The sequence below is a fragment of the Labrus mixtus genome, chromosome 17 (assembly GCF_963584025.1).
Source record: "Labrus mixtus chromosome 17, fLabMix1.1, whole genome shotgun sequence".
Lineage (NCBI taxonomy): Eukaryota > Metazoa > Chordata > Actinopteri > Labriformes > Labridae > Labrus > Labrus mixtus.
The window spans coordinates 23,646,265-23,666,941 of NC_083628.1; the positions used below are offsets into that span (position 1 = coordinate 23,646,265).

Sequence of the window (20,677 nt, forward strand, 5' to 3'; positions counted from 1 at the left end):
GTAATGAACTCTTAGTTAACGACCTTTTAGTTATAGACTAGAGTCATGTAGAATGAGGTACCAATAAGCGCTTAATAATGACTAATAAGCAGCCAGTATGCTACTAATTAGCATGCTAATTAGCAAGTTAATGGTGAATATTGTGACCTTTATTTAAAGTGTTACTGATTACGCTCATGATCACAGTTTTCCAGCTCCTTACAAACCAGTCAACAAGGTGTAAAAGTATCATGTGAAATTGTCAGTTTTGTACCAACTAATGCACATAAAAACGTGTTCAAGTACGATTCCATCATCAATCATCAGAAGCCGATTCATACATTTGAGTTTCAACGCCTTTAAACAGGCTTCAAGTCAAACTGTTGGGAAAATGTCTCCCCTTGATAAGAAAAGGATATGACAGAGGAGTCCACAGTACTTACAAGATTCTCTATTGAACTTTGGAATTCACTGATTTTCTTCAGTGTCTCGTTGTCCCTCTTGACTTCGTTGATGTACATGGCCAGATCCTGTGAGAGAAACGCAAACGTTCTTTCAGCCTTCAACTCAAAATCTTTCTGACATCTGTCATATCATGCTAGGTTTACACTCCTTAGAGGCACAGTAGCTGTTAGAAACAATTTATACAGCTATGGCTTTGAGCACTGTGGTAGTAGTTATGCAATATTCTTTAAAGCCCACTTATGAACCCACATTCATGCTTATGTGTTACACAGACCTGCATGGCCTCCAGAGCCTCCTTTAGTTGTTGCCTCTCTGGTCGGTCAGTTGAGTGACTCAGAAGTTCCTGCAAGAAGCAACATGAAAACATACATTACACTTAATTGAAATATATCACACCAACAAACTAATGAGAGGGCTCTGTTTTGACATGTATAGCTGATCTGTACTGTGGATGTGACAATGATGAGGCCACCAACAGCAACACACATAAACAATTAAAGACAAGGGGAAGCCAGAGACTGTGCTAACTAGCCCCTGAGGGTAAAACTCTTTTTCATGGCAACAGATAATGGTAAACATGATTTCATGTTCATACCACTCTGTCCTCCATGTAGGCGATCAATAACAAATATGTTACATTGTTTTGGTTCTGCCTCTTGCCTCTCCCTCTGGCACATTGGGCTGATTTATAAAGTGGATAAAGAATATGGCAGAACACAACAAATAAATTAAATTTTCTTAAACTTAGAAAAATGGTGTCATGAAATTCTTTATAGTTTTTTTAAATAAAAATGAAATGGTGCCAGCTGTCCTACCAGTTGGTAAATCCAATAAACTCTGCTTTGGAAATCCAACGTGACACATAATCAAATTGCTGTACTTTTTAAAACGCTCACTGAGATACAAGATCTCTATTACAAGAGAGTCTTGGCCAAGACAGCAGGATTAAAGTTTCAGACGAAGAACAAGACAGACTCTAAACAAATATTATATAAATCAACAAATCAGAAGCGTTAAACAGAGAAACATTTGCATACAGTCATCCAATGATCCTTTATCCTGCTTTTAAATCTTCCAAGACAACTAAAGGCTCTAGTTCAAGGTGACTCCATGGCAAAGACCAAGATGATGGAGCAAACACAATAAAAGCACTTAGTTCAAGGAATGAAATACATCATGAGTCCATCAGATTTAAGACTACAGCTGCTGACAGCTTCAGGAATCAGCAGAGAACATACATAAGAAGGCAGTTCATGTAGTATGGCCTTTAAAAGATAAATGTAACAATGCTCCATCCTTCAGTTATACAACGAAGACAAACCTACTACCTCATACAAGACACAATGATGTGTACCAAAACAATGCTACGACAAAAATAAAGGCAAAAAGACGGGGACGTTTCCAGAGGGGTGGCATGGGCCAACCAAGAAATGTGATTGGCCACCCCAGCTGCCACCCCAAAAATACTGAACTGATTGGCTATTTGCCCTGTCAGAGGCGGGACTTATGTTAAAACCAACTATAACGTCTTTCTTTTGGCAAAGGCTGCTCGTATTTTCTTTACATATCAAAGTAGCATCATTTCCTTTGCTTTTAATTGCAACTGAAAACTTTGCACATCTATTTAATTATCTTATTTTTGTGCCATTCAAAAATTAAGCTAATTATTATCTTGTGTTATGAAGTACAAATGATTGGTGAGGTCAGAAAAGGTAAACAGTTATTTCTTTGAGTTTGTTGACACATCCCACTCCAGGCCACCCCTGTATAAGTTAGTGCCCCAGTTGGGCCACCCCAGTCAAAAACATCTGGACACGCACCAGCAAACAGAAGAAACCAACTGTCATTGAGATAAATAATAAATAAAGAGTTTTAGTGTCGCCACAGAATGACACATTTAGCTTACACAGGACATCTTGGCAAAGCAGGCTGTGCATTTATGCTTCATAATTTGTTCTAAATGTTTTATCTCTCAGTCAGCTGTGTTAACACATGTTGAATCGGTTGCTTTATATTTGCTGTATGACAACAGAATGTAGCGTCTCCAATTCAAACTGACTTTCATAAGAGGGTGTGACTCTGTTGATACGACCCCCACTTTACCACCCCTACTGTGCAAGCATCCTGAACTAACAGCGTCACCACCACCACCACCACCACCAGCAGCAGCACCACCAGCATCATCATCATCAAGTGGAAAGTACTGCTTTCGAGCTTGGTTTCACCTCATTTCTCTACTCCCATTTTATCCAAGTGACCTGCTTACTCAGCAGTTTTTTTGAGCATTTGAGCAGGGGGGTACAACATGCTGCTGTAAGAACCCATTCACCCAACTTTAGATGAAAGACCAAGATCACATGGGTTCCTAAAAAACACTGGGAGTTCATCAAACATTCAAAACCCTTCTTGAGGAGAATGACTTATGAGATGATGTCGGTGACTTTATTTAGAGTGCAGCTCTGATACATAAAAGATGACGAGTGACGAGTATTCAGCCCAGGCCCAAATTGTACAACACTGCTTTGATGAAATCTATACAAAAATCAGCTGAAGATGTGTCCTTAGGCACGACTGGACACACACACACACTCCCAAACAAGACATGTCAGTCTGACATGCCCTGCAGCCACAGCACACAGCTGAGTTTTACTACAGAGCTGTGGGAAGCTGTGAAATGGGGTGCGTTTAATCTGATTAGCGTGTGGTTGATTTCACCTCAGTGCCTTGCTGAGACTCCTGCAGCGGCTCCATTCAAATTAATACACAAGAAGCAGCACTCTCTGCATAGTCCCACAATCACCTGACGTAAACACCCGCCTCCAAACCCCCCCCGTCCCGTCCATTATCCACCACCATCATATACTTTGATACATGCTCAGCACTCATTAACATGCAAAAGTAATCACTGGGATTATTATAGTGGCAGGCGTGTTTTATACATGACCACCAGGAAGAGAGCTTCAGGGTGAAATGTTGGCAGGAAAATAAGAGGTCAGATATATTTTGCAGTTATACATTTGCATATAAGAACAAGCAGAATCCGTGCATGTGTGGAGTTACTGATTATAGTTGGCAGTAGCTTCATTTGCTTTCCAATTATTAAAAAAAAAGAAAAAAGAAAATCAGCTATATAACTTGTGTGTGCTCAGTATATGCACACACACAATGCAGAAGCTGAAATGATGCAAATGATTTTCATGTCCTCATAATGATTACTGATTTATAATTTAAACTTAAACTTTATTATCCCTGAGGGGAAACTTGTTTTTGAAGGACATTGGTGTAATTGTTTTACAGAGAAACACTGGCAGAATGCCTTTCCACGTTTAATTTTATTTTTTTCATTTGTGGGCCGTCTACATCTTTTTTGGATTGAACAGCCAATGAGAGACAGGAAATGTTGTAAGGAGAAAGTGGGGGATGACATGAAGCAGCACCATAGCCTCTGGTCATGGGGTGCGTGCAAAATGACTACTAGGTTACACGGCGCCCCAGAATATCTTGCCTTTGATTGGCTTATCTTTTGTGGCTATTTTGACAAACAAATATGCATATTTGAATCAGAGGATAGAACAACACTGAAGGAAACAATTTATGAAAACCAAGTCTGAACCAAAGCACAAGCACAGAGGTTAAAAAACACAGAGCCTAAGCAGTATAGTTCTAAATGTCAGGTAGCAGTGTGTGTTACCGCGGTGACTTTTTAAAGTAATAAAGTGCATTTGACAGTTTCCAAAAGGGCAAAGAGTCGCTGCGCAAATAGTTGATGGACTGGCCACGAAAAACAACAACAGCAAACACACTTTGGAAAGACTAAAAGTCAGTGAAACAATAAAAGAAAAAGGGCAAAACCAGAGGAAAACTATTATCAGTCAAACCTCAGTAACAGACTGAGCCTAACGCAAGGGTAGTTGTTAAGGTTCAGACTGAATAAACACAGAAATGAATGAATCTAACAAACAGGAATAACATGGTGTTCAGGAAAGGAAATATTCACCTTGAAGTATTGCAAGGCTAAAAGCACTTGTTAAATGGCCTCTACTCCCATAAATAGTACAGGTCTATTGTTTTATATGTGTAGCCCTAATGTGAAAAACCTAGAGGGAAGTCTATAAGAGACCTTAAAACGTGTTTGAACAATGCTTGTTTTTGAATAGGTAGAAAATCATTACTTGCATATTTTTTATTTTCATTTAACCTTTATTTAACCAGGTAATCCGACATACTTTATTTTTTCTTCTTACTCTTATCTTAGGGTTTATTTTAACATTAGGTTTGTATTTATATCAAATTTGTTTTGCCCCCTAAATGAATGTAGTTTTTGCAACAGTTGCTCAATTCATCCACGCACGCGCACAGACCCAAACACACAGAGTAGCCTACGCCTCCCGTTTTGAAAAGTTCCAGTTGATGTTGCTTTATTTATAGGAGTCCAGCACAGCATCAGCAGCAAGCAGCTGTACATTAACATTTTTAAGCCATGAGAAGCTTCAGTTTTGTACGGAGCTGAGCGGGCGGGGGGAGAGTGTAATTTTATGAGTAAATGAAAAATGAAATAAAAACAGGTTGGAAATATACCCGCCCAGGTATCTTCTGTGTGGGAAACACTGATAGTTCATAAAAACTTGGATGCAAATTGATGATTGTTGATGCACCATTATCATGCAACATACATTTTAGTAAAAGGTTTTGAGGAAATGAAGCTAACAAGAATTTGTCTGACAAACTTTTTGTTGTCACAGTGAAACTGGGCCACTGCTCAGATGCATAGTACTGTACATGCTGTGAATTCAAGCTGACTACAGCTTCCTCGAGGAGAAAGGCAAGCTACACAGTTTCAGAGCCTTCTTTCAAGCCTTACGGGGGGGATGAGTGTTTGATAGTTAAAAGATGGAAAGTAAAGTGTGAAAAATCCATTTCCATTCCATCTGCTTCAGTCATCAAAGTCATGAAGACTTCCTTTCTTTAAGATCTGTCTGAGAGAAATTCAAAGAGCTGTGATGCAGGCAAAGATGGACAGTCTATTCTGAAATCAAATGATTTGGATATAAATATAAAAAGTGCTTTGCTTTGATGTTCTAGCTTTTTCCCTCTCGTTAATGTTGCAATTCAAAATAGATCGCATTGTAGTTTCTGCTGTGTCGAGATGTCTCCTACCTTCAGTAGTAGGTGATACTTCAGCACCCGCTGCATGGGAACCACCAGCAGATCCTGCAGCTTGAACTTCCCTTCCTGCACTTTCATAGTACATTCCTGCAAAACAATGACACGAGCAGCAGGGCGGTTATTACACATTGCATAACGCTGCATTGCACATTTTCCTGCCCCAAAAAAGCCTTCATTCATTGTTTAATAATTCATTGTGCTTTGTTGCAATGCCATAACTGCTTCCACTCATTCATGGTGCATTCCATTAGCGACAACAAGGCCGGTTTTATTCATTGGGGACACAACAGCTCTGGTGGTGCCAGCCGTTTGTGACGCAGTAATGCTGAATGCTGACTAGGAAATTCTTCTGACTAATGAATATTTCTATAGACGAAGAAAACCACCTTTTGTAAGATTCATGCTGTAAGGGTCACTCACATGGTGTGTGCAGTGTGCATTTCTTTATTCACTTTTCTCGAACTGTTGAGTAACAGGAACTGCTTATCCCTCTTCTGGTGTTGGAAAACAGCGGGAAGCTGTTTAACCCGCTTACAGAGAGCGTCTCTTTTCAGACAGAACATCACATTGTCAACATCCTTAATGATCTCACTATTTTATCAACAACTCTGAGAGCCATTGCTGTAGTCATTAATTCCATCATTACAGAAGTTTGTTAGCCTCTGATCTAGAATCCAGACCAACACGTCCATGGAATAATGACCAAGAGACGATCAGTCATGAAAAGAAGTGTCAACATAAAGGAGTTCAAGATTGACCTCACTAAGATTTAACTAAGATTTAATAAACGTCAAGCAACCTTGTTTTTCAAAAGCTCAAAGAAATAAATCAGACAAAATCAAGATAAATAAGGAGCTTCTAAACTTAACATTTTAAGACAGTCATTTCAAATCCTCTCCTCTCTCAAAATTCCAGTGAATGTACTTTAAATAGACGTCTGAATCATGTTTGTTTCGACAGAAATTTTAGAATCATTAGTATTCTGAGGCCATATTTGAAAATCACATTTTTAGTCTTTCTAATTTCATTTGAATATGTCTCCAAAAATTGAAAACTTTAACCGTATTAATGAATATATTCATCCTTTTTCCACCATCACTGATGTCATGAAGGATGTCACATTCTGTATTATTTTGTATAATTTCATTTTAGAAGGTGGCTAACATGTTAAAATGATTTATTATTATTATAACTGTTAATAGCATGTTCTGTCAAATATTCTGCTTTGTTTTCTGGAAAAAGGGGGGGAGAGGGGGGGTCTGATTTGTGACATGCTGTACTGCATCATCCCAAGTTTTTACACTCTGGTTAAGGGCTTTTGTGCTGTCCTGTGGCTTTAAATGTTTTTGTCTGGTTTTATTTTTATTAATAAAGCCACTTTCTCATTTCACCCTCACAATTTTCACCTTTGAGGTGCTACAGTAACTGTGTGCTGCCTGTTTTGTCTTGCTTTTTAAAAAAAAATCTATATCTTTATTTATTTTTTCACTGATTTTATTCCTTATTAGATTTGTAGGTGTATTTATGTGTCTATAAATATTGACATACAGATACATGAGAAAAATTAGAAAAAAAAAGAATCTTGACTTTCCAAACAGTTCGACTCGGTGTTACAAATAAAGGTCATGATATTAACATGTCTCCTGAGCGATCGGATCACAAGTGGATGGCACCATGTATCGTTAGCCTTATAGCATAATTGCTTAAGTCATATTTTAAGGTTTTCAGTAAAGAAGGAAAAACACATTCCAAGTCATGTGACTCGAGTCCACACCTCTGCAGTTCATAATTCCAATGATCGACTGAAAGTACATTTACTTTATAGAAAGTTGAAGAAATATGAGCTAGTTTACCAGATTAATCATAGAGGAGAGCTAATGCTTCACTTGTGGTCAGCTGAGCCCTACTTTTCATGGGGGCTGCCATCTTTGTATGTAGCGTCAAAAATGCCTAAGTCAAGAGAGATGACTTAGGCAGAAAGTGATTTTGGAATGTAACAAGCATTCTGATAGGCTAAGGACTTAGCCAATAATGCACGGTGAATCAGCAGTGTTAGGAGAGTAGAGTTAGGCCAATATCACAATTTGGCCAAAATATGACTTAGGCAATTATGAGGCTAACGGTATGAGTGTTCAAGCACATGTGTCTCCTTTTATGTCTCCATTGACCACTTGTGATCATAAAACACTTTCAGGCTGCATAAATGCAAACTAGCACGTTAAACCCTTTCAGAGCATGTGATTATAAACTTTGATCATGAAGCCTGATGTTCCTTTAAAGTTGTGTCGATAGTCAACATACACTGCTGACTGGACTTTCTCCACAAGATCCAATTAACACAGAGATCCATGTTGTAAAACATCTGTACTGTCACAGCACTGCATTACCATGAACTGTGCTCCTCTTGGTTCTAATTAATATCACCTATGCTGTTTAGCTTGTTGATCACATCTTTTACTTGTGCAGTCTCCACCTCTGTCCTCCTCAGTGTGGGATCTTCCTGTGTTAAAGATTCAATACAGTCTGAGGCACAGGAGGAAAACTCAGTCATGTATAAGAGAGAGTGGACTGTTACTCCACATGTTGAATGCCATGTAAAAGGGGAGAGTGGGCAACCATTGATGTGACCTAGGAGAAATGGGCGTACACACTGCCAGACCAATGTGGACAAACGTGTCCTAGACCACCTCTGTGTGTCGCATAAGTGCTCAGATCTCAGTAAGTCCTCAATGTGTCCTGGGTGCGTTTATATCCTGTAAGTGAAGCTGGCCACTTGCGATCCAATCACCCAGGCCTGATGTTCATACAGTGTGTAAAGGGAGTCAGAGATACATTTTGCCCCCTTTTTCAGTCTTGTTTAGGCTTAGGTATTTAGGCTTGTTGTACAATCTAAAAATACACACACATCCCTCAGTGGGTGCTGGATCCAAAAAAACAAAGAAAGGTAAGGAAAGCAAAAACAAGATCTGCACACATCCTGCACGGGAGCTTCTTAATGTGCAGATCTTGTTTTGCTTTCCTTGCATTCAGGCTTGTTTTCATTGATTAATCTTCAATGTATAATCAAAGGAATAACAATGTACAAAGTCAGTGGTGTCTCATGTGTTTATGTTGCGTGTTAAAGGACATCACCTCTACTTTAATCTTGACGTCCTCTCGTGTTGCTATTAGCTCATCCAGTGTCTTCTGGGCGTTCTCCATGTGGCTGCAGTACTGACCGTAGATCAACAACCTGGAAATGGACAACAACATGATCAACAATGGTTCACTATAATACCGTGTCACAACTCCTCATTCTGCTTTCTGAAACCAATCATATCGTGAAGAAAGTGTAAAACTGTTTTCAGTAAAGACCCGATATGGTGAACCATTCAAGTACTACAGAGACAAAAAAATTACAGGCTTCCTGATTACATTCCATTTTTAAGCTGCTAACTGCATTCACTCCAACAAGGCCCTCTGCAGCTGAACACTTATAAAATGTTCTGGCTCCTCAAAATAAAATATTAATGTCTGTTAAGAGAAATCTGCAGCTGAGATTTGGAGTCAGATACTTTCTGCTTCCTCTGTGAGAGAACTCCAAGACATGAGGGCACATAAAACCTGTCCATAGCTTAGAGTACGGTTAAAATCTAAATGTGAGGTTCAAACAGGAATAATGGGGTTATTCTTTATCATCAAAATGTTGGAATTATATCATTTCTCTGTAAAAACATAGAGACAAGGAAAATTGCTGCCAGTCAGCAATTAGCTTTTCAGTGGTGATGGTCTGGGAGCCTTCAGGCGATGTACTGCACATTAATTATTAGATTAATAACACAATTTGAGCGGTCAGCCTGAGAGTCATTAGGCTCTATATGAGCCAGATAAATGAATGTGTATAAATGAATTATGATTAGGACTGGACGTGAATACCATGAATAAGAAATGACTGAATTCTGATCCCAGGGTGACATTTAAAGGGGCCCACATCCTCTTGCAGACTCACTATATTCACAGAGCACTAATGAAAGACGCTGCTTTATATCAGCTGCTCAGCAGAGCCCCTCTTATCAGCGTGTGAGTAGGAAAAAAAAACATCTCTTAATTTCTAGCCGTGAGTATATGAGAAGTGCGTTCATTAGATAATACAATGGAACCCTGACACAGATCTGTGGGTTCAGCTGGGAGGAAGTTCAAAGTCATCTTGCCTGGAGGATGCCACTGCACGTGGCACACATTCCTCCTGCTCACTCACTCACTCACTCACTCACTGACTCAAAGTAGAGCATTGGCACGGCTGGTATAGTGCTAAACCCCTCCCACCCTCTGCGCTCCTTCACCCCACCCCAGGAGAGCTGGCACCCTGAAGTCTAATTAAGCCTCTTATAGATCTGTGACAGAGACAAGAGATAGACTGCAAAAACAGCAACCAGTGAAAAGTTTGAATGAAGGAGCAGAGATAAAAGTTCAGGAAATAAACTACATGACATGATACCTGACCTTTTCCCTACAGACATACATGTCATGTGCTTAGTTTGACATAATCAGTGTTTTTCTTAAGTCATTTAACCTTTAACAATTCAATGTTAATGTGGTGATTTTGCGTCCTCATCTTGGCCTATAGGGTTTCATTCAACTTTATTATTTTATGAGCATGGAATACTGCAAGATGACTTACATCCTTTAGTTATTGAACAGGAATAAAGATTCATTCACTTATTTCACCATGTCGTGTTGTTTTAATTCTGCTGATTCATCATTTATTGCATTTGTTGTTGTTCTCATTGTCTGTTGTTAGTTCCTTTATGTTTATTTTTTATGTTACTGTCTTAGCCAAAACACCTCTGTGAAAGAGGAATATTGATGGTAAAATAAAGCCAAAAAAACAAAAAGATTCACTTTCTTAATGTTTCACGGATAATTATGAAGTAAGACTATTGTCCTTTGATTGTAGAATGATTGCAGTTCCAGTTCTGTACTCTTTGTTTTGAGAGATAGGACAGTTGATAGAGCTGGAAGTTCTATTCTTTATTCTGAAACACGTACACAATCTCTCAAAGGAAAAACTCTGCAGTAGTAATGTTGTCTGTAAAACTGTGTATCGGTGTGATATTATGCCAGAGGCTGAGTTCTTACAACTGAACCAAAATCTTTCTCTTGAAAAGCAGAGTTTTCTGTCATATCCATTCATCAGTTGGTCATCCTCTTCTCCTTACAGCTCCACCCCTTATGATTACTCGAGCTTTACAGGAGCCCAGGAGACGCTCTCACTCCCTGCAGTTAGTCTTCTACCCGGGTTAAACTGGCCCTGGGCTAACAGGCTCCTGATTAAGACTTGATCCACACTCGGGGAGACAGGTCCCCTCAGCTCTCATCCATCCAGGACAACTTAAGTTATTGAGATAAATGGGTGATTGATCCTTTATGAAACAGCAGGTGGACTGTGCCGCACAGCATGGTTTGTAGCACCCATTCTTCTTCAACAGGGACGTGTTTGTGCAGTTTCTGAAGGCTAGATATCATGAAGGTTGTTTTCAGGAGGATCATTTATATTCATCAGTTGGTGGCCTTAATTAAGGAATGTACTCAAAGGGAACAAAATGTGGTTTTTTTTTCTCAAATCACTTGCGAGTGAATGAAAATTCAATGAAAATTTCAAAGTGGAATTTGTTTGCTCATCTAGCTGAACTTGAAAGAAGGCTATCCTTTATCTTTTATGTTCAGGCGTGTGTGTTTGTGGGGTGGAGTGGGAGGATGTGTGGGTGTGTAAATAATGCGTCTTTATGTGTTCCACTATGTGCCTGGTAGCTTAGGAACCAGACGAATGTGTGAGCTAATTTTTTAAATGCTAAAGCTGATGCACCAAACCCCCTCCTGTAATTGAGGCATATTCAGCAGATATCACCCTGATTGGAGATTTATATGTTTATGAAATATGGGGCAGGTTAACACACTGAGGAATGGCTTTGAGGCATTTTTGGAAAAACACAAGCTACCTTAAGCCCTGTTCAGACCTCCGCTTCAAGCCGCCATATTTAGGCCCCTGTGAAGTTTAGCCTTCCGTCTAAATGTCGCAGAAGTGATCCCACCTCTGTACTGCATCGGAGGCGGTTTTAGTGGAGCTAGCGGGGGAGCGCAGCGCTGTGTGTGCGTGCCTGTCTGAATGTGTGTCTACTGTAGAGTGTGGAGCTCCCACTGTGCCGTTCTTCCGCAACGCTGAGACGCACTGTGAACTCACAGACTGGGACACCAATATTACGCCGTCGAGGAATCATAGACGGCATGATGGCTGAGCTTAGTTACGACACTTTTGCACAAATAAAAAGCAGTCTGAAAAGGGCTTAACGCTCCTGTGGAGGCACTAGCTAGCTATCCTAGAAGCATACCCCAACTTTAAGAGTTTCATTGCTCTTAATGTCCGTAGGTCCTTTAGAGGCATTTAGGTCAGTAACTGTCAAAAAGTTCCCTCGAAAACTTCATATCAACTAGGAAAGGGTTCGAGTCTAACTCCCTTTTCAGAGCTCATGCCCCTAGAAAGAGGTTAAGTCCTCTACAAAGAAGCCTCTGGTTTGACTGCTTCAGGCTTTCTCTAGAGCTGTAATTCAGGCAGACTTCTAAATCAGTTGTGCAACCAAAAAATCAGGCCTGAATTTGTACATTGTTCCCGTCTTCTGTCCAGATGTGCCGCTCTGTCGACAAAATGCTACAGCAAGAAACGATAGCAAAGACTATCTGTATCCCCTGTGAACAACAAAACAACTTTATTTAAATTCACTACTTACTCAGGAGCACGTTTTGATACTCTGTTATTTAAGATATCAGGGCAAGGGTATCTTGATGGACATTTCTCCCCCATCAAATGATGCTCCAGAATCGCTTTAAAACACAAGTGTTTGCTACATTCACACTGTAAGTAAACAAGAAGCAGGTGAATATACAGATCTCTATAATAAAACCTTTATTTAAGATATTACAGGATATACTAATAGCCCCTATCAAACAATGCTCCATGTTTTGCAAATAACTGCCTGGTAGCACATCTTGATGGGTAGCACTATCTGATAGAACACCGGCTGTACAGGTTGAAAGATAGAATAAAAGAAAAAGAAACACTCCCTCTCTCCCTGTAAGTCTGTATTTATTATATTAGAAACTAAAGAGGCTAGTCTAAAGCGTCGTCCTCCTCATTGAGTCTGACAATGAAACAAAAGGGCTAATGACATGCAAGCTCTCTACTTCCTGCGGCAGGCATCCACTCTTCATACATAATAAGGCCGTGTCATGATAATAAGCTGCTTATTTGACACCACCTCTGGAAACACTGGGTGGAAGGTAAAAACTCATCACATCATTTCCTGTCTTCTCCTTCTCCTTGTGCTTTTTATTTGATGTTTGCAATATAAAACACTTTATAGTATATAAATCAAAGTCTGAATGTAGCATTCAATATCTTAATTAAACTGCAAATGATGATCTGCATTGAACAAACTTCTGATGATCCTTTTCAGCATTTTCAACGGCTTATTATGCAAGCAAATATCAAATTTCCCTCGTAGAAGTGTTGACATTAATCATCAGTTCTTTCGACAAATTGTACATTTGCACTGAGTCCATCGCAATGTATCATGTCATCAAAATGTATCATGTCGATCTGTCAGGGTCCCTCAAATGAGTTGAATGTGTTTTCTTCCTCATAAAGCATTTGCAAATAATAACAGATTTGAATGTAATCCTTACAGGCTTGCACTTATCTGCTCCCTCCCTTCGCTGATATTTGATTCCCCCGGCCAACAAAAGCTGACATTTACTTCTCCTAGTAAAGCTAATTGTTATATTGTGCAAGCTATAATTAAAAGCAGACCATCATTGGAGTGGAAACAGGCATTAGTATAAAAGAAAAACAGAAGCAGTACAGCCTCTGAACAGCTGCTGTTTGAGACAGTTTCCCTTTTGGGGAAGAAGAGAGTTGAGCTGGTGCAGTCAAAACTTGCCGTCTACATTCTTTTCAGTGTTGTTGATATGGCCCCGCTGTGCTGGCCTCTTTCATAATGACGATGCTGTCGTGCATGTTATTTTACAGAAAATGCAATTTTGACTTACCGCGCCCTGGGCCTCACCCCCCCCCCGTGCAGCCCTGCGAGCCTAGTCAAACGACTGAGAAACTCTCAGAGCAAACCAGAAGTGACAGGCTGTGGAGCCAGCTAATATTCTGTGACACATGGCATTGGGACCCCCTCACCTCCACTCAACACATTCAGCACACAGCAAATGGAGGAGAACATAGAGCAAAGACCTCCAATAAAGAGGCTCATAGTGCTGCCATGATTAGGCAATGCGAGCCAGATGACTCCGGAAATGAGTTGGGGAATGTTGGAAATAAGGACATCAACAAGAGGGCACTTAGATGCCCTTTTAGTTTTAAAGAGCTTCCTGTGAGCCCACTTTTCTATTCAGGTCAGCTCTGGCTGTTGAGAAGTGTTTGAGATAAACCAATGACATTTCACCATGGCATTCACTTCAATGACAAATAGAACAAAAACAAAATAAACCTTTTCATCTCGTGAACCGACGTGAGAAAAAAAAAGGTACAAGCACATTGTTGTAAAGGTCACAGGGACTTACACGCATAGATAACCGTATTAATTATTCAAAGTCAAGTCTTCACAATAATCACCAACATGCCTGTTGTCCAAATCCACCGGTCACTGTAGCTTATCGCGACGGACAAGAGGGGCTCATAATGAGGCAGGTATACATGTCAATCACATGAAGAGAGGCAAGAGCCTGTGACGCACAGAATCTGCAAATCTAATGAACTGCTCTCTTAAAATAACCCAGCATTGCATTCTGGGGAATGTCACTGACGGTAAATATGAATGGTGTGTCATCAGAAGATTTGTTTATGAATAGAAGGTAAATGTGAGATGTTTCTGTCAGAAATAAAAGGTCAGAATCCATTAGAAAACAACAAGGTAGACTCAAAGTCGTGATCTTTTCTCAAGGTTTGGGTCCCTATTAAGTTTATAACGTTGATGTTTATTCTTTTAAATCAGATTTCAGTTTATTGGGTTTAAATTTGGGGTTTTACAATCATTTTTCAACACAATATCCTGTCACAGGTAAATGGTAAATAAGCTTGTTTAGCGCTTTTCTAGTCTTCAGACTACTCAAAGCGCTTTTCCACCGCAGGTCAAACCTACACATTCACACACTGGAGGCATCGGCTTCTATGTAAAGTGTCCATCATACACATTCATTCAGCGCTGCTGAACATGTATTCATTATAATTATTAATGAGCTCATGCCTCTTCACCTTTTCCTGTACAGAATTAATCTTTGCAATATTTATTAAACCAATAAGTTGTAATAGCATACAGTTAATTTCCTTAAATGATACCAAGACGACGGGAAGGAAGGATGCTTTATTAATAAGAGGAGCTCAGTGCAGCCACAAAAGAAAGAATACATGAATGTGAACTAGTTCATTTTCTGGACTGTGCTCTCAGTTCAAAATGTAAAACTGTGGACTAAAAATAAAACTGAACTTTAAGCTAGCTCTATTAAGTGTGAACTTGCACAACACTGCCCAAGACCTATGACTTTAATAACAACATGTCCAGTAAGAATTCTGTTCACTGCTAATGGAGTCCAGCCTCAACAGCCAGCCTCATTTTAATAACATCACAGCTAGCTGCACTTTCAGTGTTTTTGTTTTTGTCTATAAAGACAGTTATGAGGCCCGGATTAATGTACTGTTGAACTCTTTTTATTAATTATCACATCAGTTAAGAAGGTATACATGACCATACTATTTGAACATTACATATAAAATAGCCAGAATCATTCTTGGATCCATGACTCCCAGTAGACTTGTAAAGACTTAATCCTAGTGGACAACATCTAGTCCACAAATATAGTTAAAAAAAAAAAAAAATTCCGAACAAAATAAGAGGCATCATGTCCTTCATTATGAAAAGCAAAATACCCTAGAAAAGACAATGTAGTCGACCGCAAAACAAGCGAAGCACTGATTTACTTTACATGTAAGTGCAGTGCTTGTATGTACAGGGAGTGATATAATCTCAAATTGGGAATTATTCAAAAAACTATTTTAGCATCCTTTTGGTAGACAACCAAAACCAGGATTTAAGTCACTATGACCAATTAAACTGATGTTTCTGCTTACTCCCTTCCTTTATTTTTCCCAATTATGTCCCTCCATGTGCATAATGTGAGTTTTATCATAACCATCATCCCCCAGTCCTTCACACTGACCATTGGGCTGACTGAACTCATTTCATCTGGGATTGGGTGCAAATAAGGATTTCCAACCACTGCCCCATCAGATCAGGGAGTCATGAGAAGCTAAATTAAGGAAACAGTAAAAATAGTGATTGCGTGTGTGTGATAAAGGACGAGAATATGTGTCTGCCTGGATCTATTAGTGGGATTAGAGTCTCCAGTAGTGTCACATTAACTTTGTGTAATATGGCCCCCTCAAGGCTTCAGGAAGAGGCCCTGTGCTGAGCCTATTTCTGTATGCAAACTGATGTTGCCTAAATAAATAGAATGTGATTGCCTGGTTCAGGTTGGAAGGAGGAGGATGATGAGGGGTAAAAAATGTGTGTGCTATCAGGATCACTGTGCCGGGGATTATAATGCATACTTCTGTATGCAAGAACAGGTACATGCTGTGAAGTGTGTGACTCACTCTTTCAGTAATGGCTGCATCATTAGAGGAGAGTGGCTTATCCATGGCTGTGTATGGAGTCATGTCCAGGGCCAGAACCTATCATCACCGTCATCACCATTACCTATGAAGCAGCGGTACTCAGCACACAGCAGGGAGGCAAATCGCTACTCCCCTCAGGCATGCAAATTACCCACACATTGCACAGCGGCAGGGCAAGATGGAGATCCATCTGAGAAGTCCCTGTTCGCCAATAAACCTCAACTTTCCTCCGACTCACAGCGCTTTCATCTCCCAACGACACATAAATCTCCTGCTAATCAAGTCCTTTCCTCAAACGCTATCAAAGTCTACGGGACAATCTGGAAGAGTTTCTTTCAATGTTCCAAATAAAATGTAAGTGTTTTTGAGAATTTTTATTTGTGAAACTTAAAAAATAAGACAGGCAGCTGGATTGGAATTGAAAAAAAAAAAGACTTTTTTATTTTTTTTAACTTGGCTCCACTGGCTCCCAGTTACTGCTTGTATCAAATCAAAAACTCTGCTACTCGCTAAAAAAACAGCAACAAAAATGGTGCCTACTTACCTAAACTCTATCATCCCTCCTGCCCCCTCTACTCTGCCAATAAAAGGTGTCTGATCCAACCTTCACAACAGGGTCCTAAGTCTTTAGCTAGACTCTTCTCCTCTGTCGCCCCCCGTTGGTGGAACAAACTACCAAACTCCATTTGATCTGCAGAGTCCCTCTGCACCTTTAAGAAAAAGCTAAAGACCACATTTTTTCACCTACACACATATTGATATTGATGATAACGATGATGCTTTGATTTGATAATGACAATCACAATATTTAGGTTTGGTTTTGATGCTGATTAGATCTCTCAAGATCGGCTGTTGAGGTTGAACACTTGTGTGTCCGATCAGACTTAAAGCCGTTCGTTTGCACTTAGTGATGTTGTTTCCTTTTTTCTAGATCCTTGCTTGTGTTGTACTAACTCTCTGATGCACAGCGCGTTGGATAAAAGTGTCTGCTAAATGAATTGTAGATTGTAGAACTTGAGATTGGATGATTCATAGAAAGGAATAATGCATGTTTTTTATAAAACAAAATGTATACACCTCATGTATAAGGACACAACTTAATGGATGGGAATGTATTTTAAAAATGAAATCAAAGGTGTTGGAGATTCTGAGTCATGTTTAAAGATGATGAACTGCACATCTAAAAATATACAACAAAGACAACAATGACAAGCTAAAGCAGTCTTAAATGGATTCACTATGAATGTATTAGTTGAATGGAGAACAATTGGTGGCATGCTCCGTCAGCTTTTCTCCAACATCTTTTGTTTTTATTGACTTATTGTTTGAACACTAATCCCAGAAATCCTCCCACTAATCTGTGGATACTCAACTTTATGCAACCCCAACAATTTGAGAGAGCAGAAAAAGAAAATCCAGCTTCCTGTCGGCTACAAGAACATTTAAACACTCTGGGCCTGAGTCACTAAGAATGGATTGCTGCCGCATATAGCTCCAAAACTGTGCATCTTTTGCTCCCTCTATCTCAAGGTCTAAATCACAAAGCATATGGCGCTAATGATATTCAGGTGCAAACATGCCCAAAAAGTCATACTCTGTGCAGTTTGCCCTTGTTTTGCGTTTGAATATGGACAGAATGAGTCTGCACCTTTATGCTGTGCGGAGCTGAGCCCTCATTCTGATGTAGCTGTTTTGTTGATGTAAAAATGATGAGCTAGAGGGTTTATTTTGTTGCCGGACTTGAACTAAAAATGCGTGTGGCTGTGCTAAAAATGCATGAGGCTGTTAGCGCTGGTGTTTGTTTTTAAGATGTTTTTTTTGCAATGACTCTTATTGCATAAAAAGCAAAAATGTTATTGTGCATACATTGTGTGCAACAGGCCATCTATATTTATAACTCAAAGAAGAAAAACATGTGCATGTTTGTAATGTAATGCTGAGGTTACTAACCTTTCTTTGAAGTCGAAGAAGATCTTCCCCAAGCCGCTTCCTCCGCTGACCATGTTCACGTCGATGGCTTTCAGGAGAGCCAGGTGGACTTTGATCACATCCTGAGGGGACATCATAATACATATTAGAGCCAACTGATTGTAATGCAAATGTCTCCCTTAAATACCAGGATGTATACAGTTTAAAGGTGTTTGTTTTTAGTACAGTATGTTATAGTCTGATATAGTCTATGTCTTGACATATACTAAATGTATCATTTCAAATAAATGCTGTTGGTGTAGACATTTTTTTTCAGCTAGTCAATGCAGTTAAATATAATGCTGGTCCAGGTTCTCCATTTCCTGTCTTAACATGCTGTGAAAATAACAATAAAACTATTTGTCAATCTGTCTCCTAGTATTCGTCCCCCTTATCTTGTCAGTGATCCACAGCCATAACCCTATTAGTCAACAAGGCCGGTTTTCTTTGTGAAAAATAAAAGGCTCATATTTCAGGGAGGACACTCAAGTCAAGGTTTTTAACTGTTTATTTCAGCAATTTGCATTTTATTTTGCTGGTGTGACTCTGCTCATGTGTTGCTCTGGAACATATCTGGGTGCAGAGCTGTCCCTGAGCTCACACCAACCCCCTTACAGAGATAAACAACTTTTAATGAACATGATTCAGTGCTAAACATTCCAAATAAGAAATGACTAAATGCTAATGCAGGAGGAGGCTGGGGAGAAGGGGGAGTTCCATTTCTGAAGGCAGATAGCTACGTGTTTCTGTATGCAGACTGAACAAGAAACAGACATTTACAGTAAATGGTAGGACATGGGTCAATGATTTGTACATGTGTTCATGAAGTGACTTCCTATCATAAGGCCTAAAGTTTGTAACTCATACATCTCTCATGGTCCATTTGTAATTCCAAAATCTCAGCCTAGGCCCTGAAGTCCACCTAGTGTCACTTTCTGAGCACCAGCGTCTGTTTTCAATGAGGAGCGTTTGCAGCAGCAGCAGCCGGCCGTCAGGAAGAAAACCTTGCACCTGTTGTCTTTTGTCCAAATGATCCACCTTTTTTTTTTGCTCCGAGCACTTTGAGTTGAAAACCTTAAAACTTTAAGAAGCGAGCTGTTGACATCACCGACACCGACACACAAAATAGATGATATTCCCTGTATTTTTGTCTCCTACGGATCATGCCCTGTACCAACATGCTCCTTGCTCTGTGTCCAGACAAAGTAGGAGGGCAAGCATATTCCGTTTGATGCTCATAGTGAAGGGTGAAAACTGTCTTTTAAGAGACGGTTGTCATAGAGACAACAAGACGCAAGTGCAGCACTTTTATTCTCAGGGCACAAGCATTTCATCCAAGCGCTGCAGAGCGTACAGCCAGCTGCTTTCTGAACCTTTCTTTTCTCTGTCTGCATTCGCACCGCAATGGTACCTATACTCTAAAGCAGGAGCTAAAAAGGATCCACTGAACGGGGTTCTAGGAACTAAAACAGTTCTCAGTTCCTGCGGTGCAGAAGCAATAATAAAGGGTTCCAACAGTTCCTAGAACTATTAAAAAAAACATGTAGTATAGAATAATAGAATAGAATATGTTTTTTTTTGCCCACCAGATGTGGAAATTCGCCTTAAGTATTTTGACTATAATCTATCCTATCCAAGTAGTTTTATCTAAGTTAGTAAAGACAGGATAGCTGGCAAATATGTATGTCAGAAGTCAGGAGTGAAAAAACGATAAAAGACCATTTGATATGTGTTTTTTAAATCCTTTGTGTCATTCTACAGCCTAAATGTGCTTTTGCTAAATAGTATATTACAGAAACTCTTGGCAAGTAGTGAATTAGCTGGGACAAATAGCTGGAGTTGTTCTTGTTGTATGTTCTTCAATGTGTTCAGAGTTTAGAAAAAGGTCTGATACCAACATGCTGTATAGTTTGTTGTGATTGTATTATTGACCAAGAGTTTCAGCCAACTCTTCTCAAAAAGATTGAAAGGAAATAACATTTTGGTTTTCCCCACTGTGATGAAAACACTGAAGCCTGACACCAAAAATCAAAGTGTAAACCGAACCGTGAATTTTTCGAACAGCGTCACACGGCTAACTTACACAAATGTTACACATCCTGTCATTCATTCAGCCATCCATACACATATTGAATTATTCACACGGCGTGCGGCACACCCAGGCGTGCTGTATATTCATCATTTTCTCTGCTTGAGCTGATACTCACCTCCAGATTGACAAAGATAGCCTCCATGTCCTGTGGACTCAAGACTTGCTTCAATGGGATCATGTAATTCTGAAGAGAAATAGGAGACACATTTGTTTAAAATAATATATATCTATCTATATATATAGATAGATATATATATATATCTATATATATATGAATATGGAAAACTAATCTT

General features: G+C 39.6%; 1 protein-coding gene across 4 annotated transcripts in view; it reads right to left on the reverse strand.

Annotated features, from left to right (window-relative positions):
• Positions 1 to 20,677, reverse strand: part of vav2 (vav 2 guanine nucleotide exchange factor) — a 237,648-nt gene that overhangs the window by 22,857 nt on the left and 194,114 nt on the right. For all 4 annotated transcript variants that reach the window (XM_061061084.1, XM_061061083.1, XM_061061086.1 and 1 more), the window contains exons 7-12: positions 20,500 to 20,568; positions 18,275 to 18,375; positions 8,743 to 8,842; positions 5,602 to 5,697; positions 719 to 787; positions 423 to 509 (exon numbers count right to left, since the gene is read on the reverse strand). In XM_061061084.1, coding sequence (XP_060917067.1) covers positions 423 to 509; positions 719 to 787; positions 5,602 to 5,697; positions 8,743 to 8,842; positions 18,275 to 18,375; positions 20,500 to 20,568 — 522 coding nt within the window. The remainder of the gene's footprint in view (positions 1 to 422; positions 510 to 718; positions 788 to 5,601; positions 5,698 to 8,742; positions 8,843 to 18,274; positions 18,376 to 20,499; positions 20,569 to 20,677) is intronic.